The sequence below is a fragment of the Anguilla rostrata genome, chromosome 3 (assembly GCF_018555375.3).
Source record: "Anguilla rostrata isolate EN2019 chromosome 3, ASM1855537v3, whole genome shotgun sequence".
Taxonomy (NCBI): domain Eukaryota; kingdom Metazoa; phylum Chordata; class Actinopteri; order Anguilliformes; family Anguillidae; genus Anguilla; species Anguilla rostrata.
In genome coordinates this window covers 56,157,151-56,177,191 of record NC_057935.1, presented here as the reverse complement: position 1 = coordinate 56,177,191, position 20,041 = coordinate 56,157,151, and the positions used below count along the sequence as shown (strand labels likewise).

The following is a 20,041-nucleotide window of genomic DNA, read 5'->3' as shown; positions in this document are numbered from 1 at the left end:
TGATATGGTTAATATTCTAAATAAAAACGAGACTGTGGTTGATTAAAAGGCAATTTGTTTAATTTCACCTATCAACCACAGAGTACTGGCTAGAATGCACACAAATATGCAACAATATTTCTACTTTCTTTAAAATCAGAGTAGAGCCCTTAGTAATGAAAAATGATAGCAGAAGCACATTTATAGATGTACCTCTTTAAACAAAATTATTTGTTAGAAGCACAATAGAATGTAATGTAAATAAAAATTTTGGCAGTAAATCTCCATTAATGTTTAAGCACAATGTGCACTGCAGAATGAATAGAGATCTCAATGAATCTGCAGACACGCTTGAAAATAGCCTCATCAAGAATAACATGTTCCCTTTCAAATGGATAAAACAAGGTCACATATGACTCTCTTAGCACTTACCAGTTCATTAATCTGTTGGGTTATTTAAGACTGTATATATTTTCACACAATACAAGACCTCACAAAGAACCATAAATAATTTTCTAAAATAAAGTACATTCTTAAAAGGCACTATGCCGATAGCTTCAAAACAAAAAAGTTACTACCCCCCCTCCCCAAGAAAAAAAATCTGTGAAATCCTGCACAAGAAATACAAAGGAACAAACCGAAAATAATAAAACCACAGCAGTCCCCCTGGTCTCAAGAGGAGGAGACAGAGAGGGACATCCTGGGGGCCTGAGAGGGACATTGGGATGGTGGTGGGGACAGCAGGACGCCAGGACTGTGATCCATTAGCCTGCCATCCCATTTGAAGGAAACGGGCATTGGACCAGCAGGGGGCTCCACCCGCCCAGCCTCAGCCCCGGAACCGAGCTGCTGCTGGGGGAGGTCCTGCACAGGACGCGCCCTGGAACTCGGACCGCATTCTCACAAACCTTAGTTCCTTTGTCTCCTTTAGGAAAGCCCACAAACTCCACCACTCCATTGACCAGTGGGAGGCCTGGGTCGCCGGGCAGGCCCACGTCTCCCTGGATACGGTAACCAAGGAAGAGAGAGTTTTTACATGGCAAAAGGTGGGGGTGGGGGTGGGGACTGGGGAGGGTTGGTGGAGGATGCAGGTTTTTGGAAGACTGTGTGTGACCCCAGGGAGGGCAGTAGGGTGGGTGGGACGAGGGGAACAGGGCAGGAGGTAACATGAGGGGCCAGGTACCAATCCAGCCTTGCACTGTAGAACCACACACACAGTATCTGCAACATTGAGCTGTGTTACCCCTCTACCCACACCCCACTACCACCACATACCTCTTGTTATCAAGACCCTGTGGCCTTTTAATCTATTGAGTTTCCTGCAGTACATCTGTATAGTCGGAATCACAGCAGCCTTGCTCCTGGCACAGCATAAATCAACCATACCACAAAGCAGAGAACTTTAATCAATGTTAGGGATATAAATTTCAATTTGGCACTGAACAGCAATAAAAATAACTCCATTTATAATTGCAGTTTTATTAGGAGATGGATGGAGGAAGGAAAGGGACACAAATCCATTTTACAAGGCAGAGGTGAGGCAGACTATATTAATGGGATTATTAATCAATATATCCCATTTTTGTTACCGGCAGGTGGGCAAAAATGTATGCAACCCCTTGCTGTGTGTGGTGTGTGGCATCAGACATGTCCTCTCTCCTGCACATCCCCCTCCCCCCACCTGCTGTACCCCTGCTAGCACACCTCCCTGGGCTGGAACCACTGCTCCCCTCTGTGTTACCTTATCTCCTTTGAAGATAGTGCTTATAGCTGCGCCTACTAGCGTGTCATCCCCCTGCTCTCCTGGGGGTCCGGGTAGACCCGCGTCCCCCTGGGATCCAGAGGAACACAGTCGTTAGCCAATTGGTGTGCACCAGGGGAGGAGTCAGGGGTGGGGATACGGAGGACACACCCCATCTCCGCGGAGCTCCTCACCAGGCACAAAGAGCAAGAGACAGAGACATGAGACAGCAGGAGCAAGAGAGAGAGAGAGAGAGAGAGAGAGAGAGAGACAAAGAGCAAGCAGAAAAAGACTGAATGCAACAGGAAGAGTAAAAGAATGAGAAAAGAAGAGAGGATGAGAGATTAAGAGGGCAAGCAAGAAAAAGAAGTGGGACTGACAAAGAATCAGAAAGAATGAAAGAAAGAAAGAAAGAATCCACACTCTTTTGCTTTCAGAGTGTGTGCCCTTTGGAAATAAACAATTTTACATCACTAACTTGAAGCACGGCTGTGTCCACTCAATGTGTCACTATGGCATGAGGTGACTCAGCCAAATATTACCAGTTAGTATGCATCCTTCTCATAAAGGTGACTAATTGGTAAAACAGTTCATATTCGATACAGTTCAGATGTACAGATCAAGTACGCCCTGTCTACTACAGGGAACATCCTACCAATACAGTGTGATGTCTATCACTGAGATCCTACACTTTATACTACCACAGGCCATTATTAGATAAAAGAAGAAAACAATAGAGAGCACATTTTACCAAAATACACATGAAGTTATTCAAAACTTTAACAACAAAGCCAAATGAATACAATTATTTATAATCAATTCCAACAAAAACATTACCCTTCCAAAGTGATAATATTACTCGAGCCCCAGCCTGAGTTTTCAGCCCCAGATTTAAGGAAAACTTGTTACATTATTTTTCTGTCTCACTCAATGTGGTCTCCTCTGTTAAACATACACATTTCAAAAGGCTTACATTCAAAAGTAGTCCTTTTTCACAAGGCTGGCAATTAGTGTTTAGGGGTGAACAGCAGATCCATGCACAGAGGAAAAGATGGTTTTTTTGACTGATGATGACTGTTAGTAATCACTGTTGTTTGTAAATGGGGAAAAACTGCAATTCCCAAGATACTCCCCTTTCAATTGAGATCAATGGAAAATAAAGTCACACGGAAGGTGGGAGCAAGTGATTCCAGCACCAATTACAGACCATTCACCTTGTCAAACAGCATGGCAGCTCACAGATCAAATGGGTCCTTCATTTTCACAATTTACTTATTTTTTAGTTATTTGTCCAGTGGAATCTGGGGAATGGACACAGGCTTTTAAGTCTTTCTTAAGACTTAATTGTTGACTAGTTTTTCATTTGGGCCACAAATCTCTGAACTGCCATGAAACTAAGTGCCAGTGAAAATAAGAAACATTCCATTAGTAGTGACAGTTTAAGAGTGCAAAATGAAGTGTTGTTACACCAAGAAACCCAAGGTGCTATAGGTGTGCATAGTTTAGTGTAAAATTCCCAGAAGGGCAATGCAAATCCATATGGGTAAGTCAGTCAAAGGGTTGCAATCATCACAGTGACACTAGTCAAACTCCAAAAAAGGAAAAAAATACATGGCATGTTGAGGTAGACGTGCGGAAGAGAAGGAAAAAAGAGAAGACAGGATGGAACTTGTAGTTCTTATAGGATGGGACCTAAGACACCATACACACAAGGACTAAAACACCTTTCCACAATAAAGGCATTACACTTCCTGGAGGGCTTCAGTGTCTGCATGGGATTTTACCAATATCTCAAAGTATAACATACTATATCATCAATATGATAATGAAATCTGCTGTTTATAATAACGTTTCATAGACAGATTCTACAGCTACTGTTTACAGCCTATTACAATTAATATGAATTATATATCACTTAAACTAATCATGGATCTGGCATTGGATACACCCAATAATGCAGTCCCATGCAGTGTAAAGCAAGCAGACACTGAAGATTTTTCCAGGCGTGTATCCCTATGAAAGCCCTCTTAGTAATCACCAAGAATCAATCGCACCCGCATGCAACCCCATGTATGGTACAGATGGACAGATCTACACAGACAGCCGATTACAGAGACAGACATAAATACACACCACGCACATGCACAGACAGACCAGCAGGAGTCAGCCAGTGTAATGGTAACCACGCAGTAAAATGCTCAGCGTTAACTCAACTAACAGTTCACATGAGTCCAGTAAGGATCACATGTACTCTATCCAAGTAAATGGGGCTGGTGATGACAGTTTCCCTAAAAGCAAAAAAAAGTAGGACGATCTAAAACGACTCCAATCAGAGTCTCACTGAAACTCAGACCAAGAGATGGTATCTGTACTGTCTACAGCTCCCTGAGAACAGGATTTAGCTAACATTAATGATGGAAAGATCTAGGCCTGGATAGGTGTATGTGAATGTGGAACGGAGGGGAATGTTTTCTGAGCTGATTTGAATACAGTTCTTACCTTGTCTCCACTTTCCCCCTTTAAACCCACACCGGGGCTCCCCTGCAAAACAAGAGGATGCACTGTTTTGGGTGGCTACCAAACTGCCAGTCACACTGACAGTGATAAAGCCCACTGCTTGTTGAACAGCCCTGTTCATCAGTGCCATCCTAAGTCCACAGTAACTGACATGCAAAATAATCAGCCAAGATTTTGTTGTAGGAAAATGATGCTGGTACTTCTGAATAGTAACAGCAACAGAGATGGGCCTGCAAGTTTTCTGAGCAAGCATCAAAACAACGATGTGACAGTACAGCACAGTACTGCTTTATGTGCCCTATGGCACAGAACCTTTCTGGAATTCTGCAGGACTAATAGGACTCCATCACTTTATGAGAAATTCAATCAACTGTCAAAGAGCTAAGCTGACGGAACTGGAAAATGCTGCCACTTGTCAGTTGTCATTCCAGAATACCCTGTGAATGCTCGACTGGGCTCAGATCTGGTGGATGACATGGCCATGATATATTAACAACAGTGTCATGCTCCTCAAACCATTTACTGACAATTTGTCATGGTGGACATGCATGGGACAAGGCCAACAAGTCAATTTAATTAAGTAATTAATGACATCGACTTTGTCTTCTGAGGGCATGAGTGCACCTAAACCATACCACGAAAATACTGCCATTAGAATTACCAGAACCCTTCCCAATGGGACCACTCAGCATTTATGCTTTACTACATGTAGCTAGAGAACACAGAATGAGAGACTGGGATAGTGTGGTCCAGCCACTGTACGGACAATATCCACTATGTTCCAAAAATGTATTGCCCAGTCTTATTAGCAGCCCAGGACTCCAGCTTCTTCAGTACTTACTGTAGGACCAGGTGGACCAGGAGGACCAGGGAAACCCTGAGGAAGGGGCAGAGGTGGAGTACATTAAAGCAAATGCAAACAGGCATGAAATGCATCAACCATTTTACTTTCTACAGTAGTACAATAATACAATAATACACAAGAGGAGTCAATTAGACAATTTATTTCATGTATATATATCACACAATTGGAAACACAATATTTACTAAGTCCAGAAATTGCTCCCAACTCCACTGTTTCTAAATGAAAGAGTAATTATGGCATAATGAATAGAGAGAGGCTTGGAGACAGCTGGAATATAACTGAGGCACATACAGGGTATCCATCTTGACCTCTCCGACCCATTTGCCCAGGGAGTCCACTCGGGCCATTTTGACCCTGCAAGAAAAAAGCAGACGGACAGAGAGACATCAGAACCAGCCCAAGTCCTCTCTTTTATTTGGTGAACTGCCATATATATTGCAGCAATTTTGCATAGAGCAGAAGAGACAGAGATTTAGATATAGGTATGCCACAGAAAATAAAGGTTTGCAACATCAGGGCTACCATGTATGGATGCTCTTGTATAAGTAAGTAGTTTGATATTTCAAATACCCTCAAGATATTTTAAAATTTTCATTAATTTTTCATTCTTTCATAAGTAGGACACGGCTGCAAAAACTTAAGCATCATTTTATTTTGACATTTCCACCCTTGGGACAGTGAGAGATCTAAAATTTCAGGTTCAGTCCAGAAACTTTAATGAGAAAGAAACATTCACTCCAATGTCACTTACAATCAGACCATCCAGTCCAGGCAAACCAGGCTCTCCCTGCAAGAAACAGTAGATAAGTTTACACTAAATTACAACACAAATTCTAGCGGCCTAAATTAAATAATGTGGGATGCCTTCACAGTGGCAATCTAAATACTCCCACTGCACAGCACAATATCAGACCCAGTGGTGGAGGAGGACTGCCAACAGCCCTGGATTCTGCACTTCTCATAAAAAAAGTACAAACAAACAATTGAGTTAAAAAAACAGCATGAGACTGTAAACTGAGGTGGAGACATTTGTTAGTGTCCTAGTCACAATTCTAGTTGAAATAAACATTCCTATCCTCATTTTCACTTACAAATCCTGCCCCAGGCACAGAATTAAAATGGAAGTGGCTCAGGTGGTGTGCCTTGTGTTAATATTCATCGTGGTGGTGGCAAAAGCTGGGATTTTCCCAAGCCAAACTTGTTCAGACAGGAGAGATTTATTATGTGAATGTAACAAGCACCATTACCACACGGGGCCCATCACTTATGCCCATTTATTTCAGTGGAACAGGCCAGAGGGTCATAGAGGGTTTATGATGGATGGAAGACAGTTCTGGGGCTGATAGAACTTTCTGGACCTAGAGCCCATCTCTGCCTGGTACTGACAGGAGGAGCCAGGCCCACGTACCTCCTTCCTTCAGGATGGAAACAGCAGGTGATTTACACCCATGTCACAGAAATGGGGCAGTAACTACAGAGCAGGATTGATGACTGCACCAGCAGTCATGCATTTGTGATGATCCCTGGTGGATCATCATTCTTCTTCTAAAATACAGAACGCACACAGTGTGAATCTGACCCAAATATGACAACGGCAATATGCTAGCGAGGACTGGCCATGCTCGTCAATGAAGATACATTCAGTGCAGAAATGGGGCAGTTACCCTTGCGCCTCTGCCCAGTCCCGTGAACACAGGCTCTCCTTTCTGACCCTTCCGACCAGGTGGCCCCTATATTAAGAAAAAAACAAAGAGCAGAAGAGAGGGGGAGGGAGGGAAACGACGGGAGGAAAGGAGACATAAAAACACATATTTTGAGACAGCAGGCTGGAACAAATGGCACCATAGTAAATGATTCTCACACACTGCCCATCATTGCTACTCTAGAATCTTGCTACTCACAACAACACCAGGCAGGCCTGACAATCCATCCCCAGCCCTGGGACCTGGGTCGCCGATGGTGCCGTTGCACCCGTCTATTCCTGGAAGTCCCCTGCCCCCGTCCTGCCCAGGGTGACCCTGTCAGAACACAAAAGCACAGGTGTGTGAGGTGCAGGACCCTGGACAGAAAAAATCAGCCATTATACTCCTACACCAGGACAACGGGCAGGCCTGTGCATGATTGCTGTGGATCAGAAACGGACCGTGCCAGCAAGGTCACATGTAGATGAGAGGCTGGTTAGTGCTGAGAGAGGCTGAGGTCAGGGCTATACTTACTGGAACACCGTCAGTTCCCGGGAAACCTGGCACACCCATTGGCCCCTGAGGAAACAAACACAGGTAATGGTTGGGGCTAAATGTTTCCTCCACAGAGCACAAATTTAATTTCCACATAAACAGGGAACAGTCACCAAGATCAAACTGGCGAAACGGAGACGCTAGACGCAGCTTAAGCGGGACATTCACCTTGTCTCCTTTCGGTCCGGAGGGTCCCCTGAGTCCCACATGGCCTTTGTCTCCTTTGGGTCCCGAGGGCCCCGACCCTCCCACAAACCCTTCAGGTCCATTTGGCCCCATCGGCCCCAAAGGTCCTGGCCGACCCTGAGAGAAGACAGAGGTCATGAGAGGTAGGATCGTAAATGCTCACACTTTTTCAGTTAGTTTCAGTCCAACTGGATTTTACTTCAGGACAGTTTTTATTTTATTTTTTTAAACAAGACAGTTCTTTTTTTAACAGGGCAATTCTGTAGGAAGATTTAAACTGACAACCATCAGGTTCACAGTAGTTCAACCACTATTTCATGTGCTGCACTTACTAGAGCATGCACTGGAACATTTTCTACAGCATGTAACGTTACAGTGACTCCGTGTCTCATCTCTAAAATGCCATTCATTCAAATAGTCTGTGTACAATTACATCTGTTGGCTGAAGTTGTTTTAGGAGTTCACTAAAGGGAGGAACTTTTAATTTTACCAATTGCTAGGCACCCTTGTTTTGTTTGGATTCTAGTCGTGTTTGTAGAGGATGGGAGGAGCCACAGAGACCTGCTGTAACAGAGGGTTACCTAGCGTCCTTCAGCTGAACTACCAACTCATGCCAAAAGGCATCAAAACACCAGGAATTTTATAAAAGATTATAAAGGACTTGTTTGAGCGCATCCTGTTAGCAGAATCCTGTAACAGCTTGTAGCGGCTGATGTTGCAAGTCATGCTCCTTTAGTGTGAACAGCTGCACACCAAGGCTACCAATCACCAGACAATTCAAATTGAACAGCGCAATAAATAGTGCAATAAGCTGGCCAAACCATAATACATTTTTTTTTTAATTGCGCAATTGCGCAATTATTAAAAGCATTTAAACATCCTACATATAATTGTGAATCGTCTTTAAGGATGAGTTTTACTGAGTTTTACTCACAGCTCACAAAATACAGACTTTTGACAGGTAATTTCATACACCAGCTTGTGGTGCTTAGACAGTTAACTGTCCAGCTCACTGGCTTAGGCTGCTTCATTGTAAACCTTGGCCAAGAGCAGGCCTGTGTCTGTCCGCGTGTATGTGTGTGTGTGTGCGTGTGTGGGTGTGTGTGTGTGTGTGTGTGTGTGTGTATTTGATTTAAATGCTTGATCAAACTCCCTAAAAGCATAGTGCTCTTGCCTTGTGATCTGCTGTTCAGATAGGGATGCTTTCATGTATATGATAGAGTACCATCATAATCTGTTTAGTTCACACATCTCTCTTCCTCAGCACACTGCAGTTCTGATGCCCTCGAACCTGACCTACTGTATGTTCTCAATGTGCTATCTAAATATACTGTGCCCCAGTGAAGTCATGGGATATAAACAGAACATTAACTATGAGGAGACAGAGAGGCCCCTGTAGATCCTGTTACCTCTTGAAATTACAGGACATATACTCTTTCTTTATTAGAAGTAGAGAAGGTCTTTCAGGGAGGCCCTATAACTGTTCTTTATATAGACCAGTGGCTATGTGAAAGATTGCACTCACTGTGAAAAATAGGTTCACTGAAGTATCAGAGGGTATTGACTCATCCATGGCTGATGCAGGAAGCTCAAAAGAACTGAAGAATCTTGTGCTCAATTTAACTCAGCTTGAATTAAAATGTTTCCTGATGTATTTCATTTTGAAACTGTAGATATAAGTCACAAGAGGAAATCACAAGTAGATAAATGACAGTTGTTGTCATACGTCAAGGAATCATTAAGTTTGGTAACGTTCTCAATAATTGAGGGTCCAGAGTTTAATTTTGTTTTAATAGTCATACAATTACAACACACAAGACATTTTAAGATAATTCCTTGGATTAAATAAACAATCGTCTTTAACTGTAATTTCTTTGTGAAGCCTGTTGTGATTGTTCTTGACAGCAGAACTGGCCATACTGTGCAGTCAAAGATAAGGAAAGCAGTGACTGAATCCAGGCCATTTGCTCTCTACTAGAGACAAAAGCACTGCAATATTTGGTGTACACCACCGAGAGGCAGCAGAGATCAACTATTGTCAATTCACGTACGGAAGAACTCCTGGACATGCAGAAAAATGCTTCAGATTTATCTGCGTGTAGTGCAACATGCTAGTGTCTTCCAACTTGATAAGTATATGAAATATATATTTTTTTTAAAGGTGGCATGTTAATTGCAATATATTTTAAGTCATATACAGCTAGTTGGGCAGTATTTTCAGTACATGAATCACAAGGGTTAGAGCTGACGGACTTTGGGTAGAGTAGGCTCAGTCCACCTAACGGTACAGTACATTCCAAAACTCCACTCCCACACCTCAGTGAACTTTCAAACGCCTGCAATTAATAACCATGGTGACTCTGAGGACCTGGGTGGACTACAGGCACCTGGCGGCGCTGAGGACAGGTCAAAGCCTCCAGGGAGAGAGGGGAGCGGTCCCTAGGCACTATTTGGCCAGTTACTCAGGGCTGTAGCAGAACTACCCTCAGAATCCTAATGGTAATAACAGCCTGCAGGAAGGGGTGAGGAATCCTCACACCTGGTTTAGAGAAATATGTCAAGGTCAGATATGACTTTCCTTTCCTTTCCTTCCCACGATGCAGAGGGAAGAATGTTCTCTCGCTTTCACCTGGCCTCATTAGCGTGTTCCTGTAGTGGAATATCTGTCCAAGCAAATGGCATAACATTCCATTACAGGAGCACGCGAATGATGCAAGGCCTGTTACATATTACCCAGTTGTCTGGAATTTGCGTGGTACACTCATTCTACTTCAGTGACCAAGAGAAGTGAGTTTAGAAGTAAGTGTATTTATACCCTTACTTCTAAACTCACTTCTCTTGATCATTGAAGTGGAATGAGTGTACCACACACATTCCAGACAACTGGGTAATATGTAACAGGAGGGAACAGGACGCGATGCAACGGGAGAACATTAAATGAATGAATATACATTCATAACCATTCAATCCAGAGAAAAACTGATATGCTTATCATTTCACTGAACCTAAACCCATGTTATAGTGTTTTTTTTATAGTGCTCAATCTGCACTTAATAGCATAAACGTTCACAGGAAACGCTATTCCAATACGAACTCCCTGTTATATCTATACACTGTATGTCATTGTGTACAGAGAAGAATTCACTTGCCTGTATCATAACTGTTATACACCATTATCTTTTTTTAAATTTCTGTCATCAAATCAGTATAACAGCTGACATAAAGGGGAAATAGTAAAGGTGTAATTAGAGGCTTTACATGCCAGATCTAAACTTCCTTTACTTTATTTCACAGAACAGCATGTTTCATCAGATCCACTCCACCAGTCTAGATTCACCCCCTGGTGCAGTGCAATCCACATGGCTGACTTTCAAAAACCACCTTCCTTTCAATGTGGGGAAGGACCCACAGACTGACATATCCTTGAAGGCTTTAACCCTGGGTCACTTTCATTCTCTCTTTTAACAGGAGTGCATTCTTTAATGGTGAGAAAATGGTCATTAGGGGTCACAACCGTCATGTTGCTGAAAAGGGACAGAGGAGTGTGCTTGTGGATGTTTGTGATGCCCTGGGATTTTTTTTTCCAATTGCACACTGGGAAAAAAGCAAGCAACAAGTAAACACTCAGTAATGCAGAGCATCTTTAGAAATTTTAACTTTAAAATGTGCATGAAAAATCTCCACTACCCCAACTCTGTATTTCAGTTTTGTGTGCACCAGAGAGTTAATGTCCCCATGTAACATCTCCATGCTGACATGCAATCTACTGCTGTGGACATTACTACCATCTAATCATATATAATTTAATATCTCCAAAACCCAAGTGATGTGCATAAATTCAGCACCACATGCATCAATCACTGTGGATGGTAACTCCCTCGATTATGTTGAGGAGTTTACATATCTGGGAAGTCTCCTCAGTAAGGACAATGCATGCAGCAAAGACATCAGTATAAGGGTCGGGAGAGCTCGCAGTACATTTGCAAGCCTTCAAACCATCTGGAAGTCAAAGCAATACAGCCTAAAAACCAAGGTTCGACTGTATAACAGTAATGTTAAATCAGTTCTGCAGTATGGGTGTGTGGTTGAGAACGACATGAAAAAGATCAATTCATTCCACAATGGATGTCTCCGGAAGATATGTTGCATCTTTTGGCCAGAACAGATCTCCAATGAGGACCTGTACAAAAACACAAACTGTCACAATGTGGTGCTGGAAATTAAACATCGACGGCTCCAATGGCTCGGACATGTCCTCAGAATGGACCAGGACCGCATTCCTAAAGTAGCCTTGAGATGGACCCGACCGGGAAAGAGGAAACAAGGGAGGCCAAAAACAATCTGGCGGAAAACTATGACCTCAGAACTGAAAAACGGCAAACCTAACTTGGGGCGAGGCACAACATGCTGCACAGGATAGAACCAGATGGAAGCAGATAGTCGCAGCCTTATGTTCCACAGGGAACGAAGAGGATTAAGTAAGTAATCATTATATCATATCTAAAGGTACTGAGTGAGACTCTTATGAGAAGCAGTTTTAAGGTCTTTATCCTGCCCCTTTACTTGTAGTCATTGGTATAGTTATAGCATTACCTGCTTAATTTCACATCAAATGACACCTCATCAGAAATAACAGATTTGGGATTGGTCGTAGGTTCATTTGCAGGATTCAATGAAAGAGTGTGGTACTGGTAAGGCCTTTACATTTATGAAAAACAGATGTACATGGCTGAGTACATCCAGGGCCCCAATCTGTCAGCCCAAATAAATTCAATCACTGAAGGCAAGGAGGTGGATCACCACACTCAACCTCAGACCCTTCCCCTGGGAGCTCAGCAAAATTTAAAGAAAGAGTCGACAGCAAAGCCTTCTGTGTCCGAACGAGAAAATCCAACATGTTGCATGCAACAAATTGAACATTCCATATGGCCTATCAAATACCACACAATGGGACGAGCGACTAACCCTAGACCTACACCAGCATTAGGAAACAGGTCCAATCTGATACACCAGGGGTCCGCGACCCTGGTCTTAGATACCAACAAGCTCTGGTTTTTTAGTTTTAGCTTAAACGCACCAAATTTAGAACCAAGTAACCAGGTGAAGTGAGTTAACTATGTAAACAACTGCTCTAATTAACAAACTACAGGGTAACAATGAAAACCAGCTGAGCTGGCAGCTTTCCAGGACCACGGTTGAGGACCCCTGCGATATACCATTTGAAATTCCATTGTATATACATTAGCTGTCATGTGACAGCTTGATCAATGACATTCTATTTTCTATATCCAGATTCAGCCTCTCACCATTGACTCCTGTCAGTATGACATGGAGCTTCATGAGCATGTCTATTCACCAACAATAATGCACAGGAAGATCTGGGACAAATGTCAATTCAAATGTTGGATTTAAATATTGTTTAGAATGTTTATACCTGGCTATAACCAATGAAACAATGGGCTTATTCCTCACTAATATTTAATAAGTTGATGTCTTCAGAACTTCAGCTTCATATACAAAAAGACTGCCCTTTCCATGTTAAGGATGGAGTAAGTGATGTCTTCATTATTTGCTCGCTAAACAATTCCGCTGGCACAATGGACTGAGATCAAATCATAATACTTCTGTACCAGAGCTGAACATCTGGCTTGGAAGATAATCTTAGCTGTCACACTACATGCTCACTCAGCCCTCCTCCACATTAGTGCCTGTGAGCATCTGCTAATTAAAGCTTCTAAGACCCCAAGCACCTTGTAGCCCTCTGAGGTCATGACACCCCAGGGTAGGGGACGGATCCACATATTCTGTCGCTACAAGTCGGCCCACCTCATTGCTATCATCGTTACAACACTGACATTCCCCCCTTAAACCTTGGACACTGTGGAATGTCCTCTGCTATTCCATATATGGATATTCACTATGGAACGTGACCCCCACCCACACACACACACACATACACACATACACACCATCACCACCACCAGTGATGGGCATTTTTCCATTGCACTTTTCTTGTTCCGCAGGCAGTTGGACCGTTAACCTCTACACCTACAGTACATCAAATGCTTGGTTTAGTCAACCAAGTCTAGACCCTTCACACTCCAAAAACAACCTAACATGGTTCCACTGAATACCCACAGTATAAAAAAAAAGAAAACTTTTTTTATGCTGGTGAAAAAAAAGACTTCCAGCCAGATTAATCTGCAGTAGACTGCATCGTTTGTATCGCAAATCCCCCTCCTCACAAAAGGCACAATGGAGACCATTCTGCTGTTTTAAGCTAACCGGCCTAATACACGCTGTTCCCCAGAATGCACATCACTTCCTGTCGGCAGGGCCAAGAGAATCCATGAGCAGACAGATTCCCCCGGCTCAGCCCATCTCACTCCATTACGCCTGGGATTTAGCGGGACCCATTGTTCATGGGCAGCGAGGCCAGGGGGATGGTTTTACCTGTCACACCGCATGCTCACTCGCCCCTCTGACGGGCGGAGCACAAGGAAACATTCGGCCTCACATCAGAAGGGTGGCACAGAAGGCAGAGACGATTGATTCGGACTTGATAATCTAATCGCCCTGCCACCCCAAACCTTATGCAACGCCCCGCACCCCCACAGACAGACCAGACAGTGTAGACAGTAGGCCAAACAAACACTGTCACACCATGGTGGAGCTGACTCAGCGATTTACTCCCAACTCCTAACTACTGGTGGGGAAATAACGTTAATGAGAAAAGGAAGCGCAGCAAACGAGTAATGAGACTTGTCTAAGACAGAGCTGAGGGGATTATGCTTACTGTGGGGGGGGGGTGGGGGGCAGGTGATTTCAAAACAGGGGATGACAATGGGGCCACCGATTAAATCAAGGAGCTAAATTGCATAAATACGACCTTTACAGAAAAGGCTGCAAGGTGAGAGACGGCACTAAACTGAGGCTAACTGAGGTTATCTTGGACTTTCAAGTTTCCTACACAAGCAGTTTTACAAGTTAGTATGTGCTTACAAAAAGCACTCAAATTCAATCATGAGTCAAAAGCTGAAATGTTGCTTGAATCCTGGCCTTCAAACATCCTATTCAGCCATCCATTTTTAGCAATAATTTCCTTCTCAAACAAGTGAAAAATCATGTATTCACGAAAAACTCAACTTCAGGAATCCAGAAGGTGACCGTAGTTGTTTTAAATTAGAGAGAACAAGTTTAGTACCGAACAGGTCAACAAGCTTCAACTTGATCTCAAGGCCTGTCATGTTTTTGAAGGGTACAGTATGTAATGATTTAGGGAAATCCTACCCTTACAGGTCTTCCAGACTTGTTAGTGTCATGTAAGACTAATTCGCTGTTCGCTATTACAAATTTTTCCCAAAATGAGACCAGCTGAGGTTACTCAACTTCTTCTTTTGCAGGTCTTGGGAATGACATCTGCCATCAATTTAACCCACTGAAGCACAACTGAGCCAGAGTACAAAATAAGGTCACATCACCAGCAGATACTGTTAAAAAATAACTGGAGTACACCAAGTTCAGATATGTTGAATATAAAGTGCATCAAAACTTTGACCATTGACACAAATAATTCTGAATGATCACTGATTTACAGAAAAATAATGACCATGGTCCTAGGCTGTCTTATCTCTAAGCCCCCAAATTGGACTTCTCACTGTGTCTTTATTTCATACCTCAGATACAGAAGCGGGTATATTACATCTTAATGCACACATGCCACATCAAAAGTAGCTTGGTATTTGACCTTTAATGGGTCAAGCCCTCAGATTCATCATTTAAAATGAGATATTGATCCCATCTGGATCCAAGGCCAAGGCCTGCTGTGGTGCAGGGGTACCTTGCAAACCTTCCACTTTCTGGATTGTGTTTACCCAACCCTGGGCCATCCTTTGGCACACTAAGTAACCACTTCACTAATAATTCTTCCAGTGTGGGTTTTCTTAAAATCCAAAGGACACAGAAGCCTACGTTACTCTGCGGAGGTTTTGAAGCCTGTTGTATCAGCTGAATAGTTCATTGCAGTTTGGTGCACCCCTTCAGATCACGAGCATGTTTGTTTTTTAACATTTCCAGGAAGCCGTGCTGGAGGAGTTTTCTCTTAAAGACTCAGTGCACCACGGTTTGGCCTCCCGTTCTCACAATCCTAGGCCCCCACCTTGGCAGCGATGAGAGTCACACAGAGACACATGTCTCATGCTTATATTCACTTTATCTTCCTCTATAAAGCCAGAGAGCTGGGGGAGCAGGGGGAAATGCAGCTGTGTTTAGCTTAGCATTGGTATTCCTGTGTGTTTGGTTCATTCTTCAGGGCCTGTGGCCGTATGTTTGTCAGATAAGTGCTGCGAACATCCTGGGAAAGGCGTGAGACTCAAGGATCTTCATACTCAAACACCCTCCTCTCGCTATTCACAACCGTAATCATTAAAGGAGTACGACAAACCCAGGCGGAACTGGTGACCTTCATAGGAGCTGAGAAGCAGTATGACTAGGCTATATTCTCAGGTCCTCTGGAAAGAACAATATATTTTCTGTTTAAAGATTTATTTTAAAACTACAGATTATATTAGAAAACTACAGACTGGACTGATCAGGGAAAACTTAAATATATTAACTTATCATATGTTGTTAGAGCCATGATCACTGACATTTTAGATTAGCGATTTTAGAAGAACTTGAATGGAAAATTGGAAACATTTGTGTATTTTAAACATATTTGACTTATGCTGTGTATGTGATGATGTTATGTAAGAACAATAGCTTTCACTTCTGAGCCATAAGAAAAGCTTTAATTCTGAAATCTCATTACTAATATCCAACACCATCAGTAAAGCTTATACAATTCTTATTATAAATATCATAAGTCTACCATAAGTTAGAAGGCAGTGAGCTATGCTTAATAATTTTACACTTTTAGCTCACAGCATAATAGGCTTTGACATGGGTGACCTAATTTCTGAGGGATCAGATCTCAGAAACCTGGACTGAGAACAAAGCAAGAAACCCAAGAACACAGTGAATTCTTCTGACTTGATGCTTCTCCAGTTTCCACCAGCAGAGGGCAGTGGCACGTATTAGATCAACAGGTCGAGTAAAATATATGGGTGAGTCCCCGCTATCCACTGCATGCCATAGCCTCTGACTTACATCTGAACAATAAAAATGAATTAAACATAACCAAATGAAGATAGCACTTGAGAACACAGAGATATTTTCCACACTACATTACAAGTCCAACTGTTGAAATGACACCTGTGTGGACAGTCGGCTCCATTCCAAGCTGACAGATCAAGAGTTCTCTTGCAATGAAGAGAAGAGGTGGTAGCAATGAGGAAAGTGCCTCCAATTAAGTTATTCCCCACTGCAAGACAAACTGGAAGGGCCTTGTTCATTGTGCATTTTCAGTCAAGCAAACCTTGCAATTAGCCCCTCAAGCTCCTTCCATCTGGGATTTCCACAAGAACAAATACAGGCCTGTGACAGAATTCAAATCTTTCGCCTGAAACACCCAGGAATCCAGTTTCAGATTCAGCGGTTTAACTACAAAGAGGAATGAAAACGTCAAATCATTAGCTTGAGCACTGAAGCAGGCCCCAGGTGTGGCTCTGGAGACGGCTGATGAGTCTTAATAGGAACATCCTATGCTTTCTGCCTCCTGCCATCGCAAGCATGTACAGTAGTAGACATTCCTGCTCTGATGTGCCAAGCCGGTGGCCTCATCACAACCCACCAAACCCACCCACACAAACTCTCACACACATACAGACACACGCACACACACACACACAGACACACTGTGGTGTGCGTAACGCACACAACCACAGCACATCTTGCAAGCCAGACCTAGTGTTTGGGTAAACCTGCATTAAGCTAAACAAATAGCCCCTCTCTGTTTAGGCTGCACAAATGGGGCCTCATTTTTTTTTTTTTTTAAAGGAAAAGCTGAAAAAATCTAGATAAAACCAAAAGAAAGTAAAGGGGGAATGAGGGGATGGGTGGTGCTTGTATGCATAGCATCTGTGGGTCCTGTCATTTTGCCTGTGGGCACTCTGGGCTTTTGTTCCCCGCTCCTGATTAAGATCGGAGCTGAACGGAAACGGGCGAACAGAGAGCCCACGTTCCCGCGGGTACCCCCACTCCACCGGCGCTGCACCGAGGGAGGCCAGTCAGCGAAAAGAGCCGGCACCCCCTTAATCACAAAAACAACACTTCCAAAGAGGAGCACGCAGAGCGGAGGGGGGTGGATAATGCAAACCCCCTATCACTCAGGGGCCAAACTCTGGGCCCCGTTATGCCAGATTGGAAACGGGGTTGGGGAGCGGCTCCATCCGATCAACAGTATGACAAGTGGCTTGTTCTGCTAACTCTCATGGTTTCGAGTGAGGAACCCAGGCAGAATGAATGGAACTCTCATACCTGGGAGAGGCCTAGATAGAGGTGGAAACCATGGACCCTCTGACTTTTAAATCCTACTATGGCATGCAGGGGCTTTGTGCGATGGAATGCAGAGGTCTTGGAATGTTAGTACTGTATGGAGGCACAGATTTTCTGGGTGTCAACCACTTACGCCAAACAAAGCCTGGCTTTAACCTTGTAATTTATACTTTGCTTAGACTAACTGTGGGTTTAAAAACACTACAACTCAATTAAGGCCATCTTCCAAGATATACATTTATAACAGAACTGTTATAAAGGGGAAATCACAGTAAAAACAATCCCATCTACCTGGTAAAGAGGGAAACTCTAAAGGCCTTAACTATATACCACTGTCTCTCTATGCCCATAACAGACTGAATCCACATTCGATGTGGACAAAACACAGTTAGGAAATATATGCCAACACTGCTGACTTATCTCTAGACTCAATAAACAGTGCTTTAGTCATAGTGTACAGCTGGAGGACGATGCAACTAATAAATGAGCTACGGTCTACACAGCTTTAGACAATCTAACATCTATGTTCCCTCTGCAGAAACTGATTAAGAGCCAAAATGAAGACACATGTTCTCTCCCCACTGTGTGGTCCCGCAACCTCAGGACATGAAAGCAATGTTGATTCTGCCGTGCTGAACACAAGCCATTCTGTCGGCATTCCTTGATCCTTGACCCCCTTACCCCACTGATACGGATGTTATTACACCAAATTACTCCAATGTGGGAGCTTATTTTCCTTGAGCATTTTGAGGACCCCTTCACTCTACTCTCACATTCACCAGTTTGGCCCAATTGGCTTCATAAAGATGCCAAAGAATCTCACGGAGGGTTCAAAGCGGGTAAACAACATTTCAAAACCTGGCTTGTGCAGAACAAATGACATTACTCCACTAGAGACAGTTGAATGCGGCTCATTTAAAAAGGTAGGTAAGTACACCAATCCCTCAAATGGTCATGAAGGCACGTTCCTGCAATTTCCACCATAAATTATACCTATGATAAGAACACACAGTAATGTCCACTACTTGCTCTTTGATTATCTTGAAACTCATCAACCCTGAGGTACAGGAGCAAAACGGGGGCCTGCAGGTGTGAATTCCACTGCAATAGCCACTATCTGAGCTACAATAATCAGACAACAGCAACTCAGGCTCCAATAAGCACACTTAACATCAGTGTCTAATTGTGTGTTGTTCCAGTACAAAACTGGAATGGAGCCAATAAACAATCTACTCATATTCTGGGATTTCTTCATTTAATCCATCTTAACTCTGGATAGTATGTTCTCTTTGAGAATGCACTATGACTGCCAGACAGTCCAGGCAGGTTCAATCTTGACCCACCCCCCAGGGAACAATCTCCAGGACAATGTTAACACTGGTCTTTGCCTGTAGCCTGAGGGATCAACATAAACATCTTTAAAATCTCGACAGGAGGTAGATTTTCAGTTAGCACATGAAATGGACTGTATCACTTGGTTAAAGTCTAAGCTCCTTATGCCAGACATGGCTCCTAACACAAGTCTTCTGCAGTCAGCCTTAGGAGATTTCCTAATGCTTCATTGTAAGGTCCCACATACATTCATTGGAAAACACTAGCTATAAAAACTGCATCATAACAGTAGCCACTTCAAAAAAAAAATAGATGGATAAAAAAGTAGATAAAAGACAAAAATGCATGATAATTGTCGCAAATCTAAAAAACTAGTGACACTAAAACTAAAATGTCAATGCTTCCTATCAGCCACACCATGAGGAAAAGGCAGCAGCACTTAGCTTTCTGTACATGGAAAACTGAACAGAGACAAATTACAGCCCCATACTTAAGACTGTAAAAGAGTGGATCACGGTGTGTAATATGGTGGCTGCCATGTCATTTACTGAGTTTCACTGTACTTAAAGTGTTCTCTTCTGGGGACACACACCGCCACTAATTGTTGTTTTAGCTGCAGGTCCAGCATCACAGAACCATAAATAGAGCTTGCTGGTGGTGTAATGTGTGTCCTCACATCATGCGACAGCATAGCCCACAGACACACTCTGTCTGGACATGGGATGGAGTGCTTGAACCTCCCCCTAACCT

General features: G+C 43.1%; 1 protein-coding gene across 4 annotated transcripts in view; it reads right to left on the bottom strand.

Moving 5' to 3' along the window:
• col4a6 (collagen, type IV, alpha 6) overlaps window positions 1-20,041 on the bottom strand; it is a 94,495-nt gene that overhangs the window by 30,077 nt on the left and 44,377 nt on the right. For 2 of the 4 annotated variants that reach the window (XM_064328441.1, XM_064328442.1), the window contains exons 5-14: window positions 7,508-7,642; window positions 7,319-7,363; window positions 7,004-7,120; window positions 6,767-6,832; window positions 5,854-5,889; window positions 5,394-5,456; window positions 5,079-5,114; window positions 4,220-4,261; window positions 1,721-1,810; window positions 888-980 (exon numbers count right to left, since the gene is read on the bottom strand). In XM_064328441.1, the coding sequence (XP_064184511.1) occupies window positions 888-980; window positions 1,721-1,810; window positions 4,220-4,261; window positions 5,079-5,114; window positions 5,394-5,456; window positions 5,854-5,889; window positions 6,767-6,832; window positions 7,004-7,120; window positions 7,319-7,363; window positions 7,508-7,642 (723 nt within the window). The remainder of the gene's footprint in view (window positions 1-887; window positions 981-1,720; window positions 1,811-4,219; window positions 4,262-5,078; window positions 5,115-5,393; window positions 5,457-5,853; window positions 5,890-6,766; window positions 6,833-7,003; window positions 7,121-7,318; window positions 7,364-7,507; window positions 7,643-20,041) is intronic. The other 2 variants (XM_064328445.1, XM_064328444.1) reach the window with 2 other exon arrangements.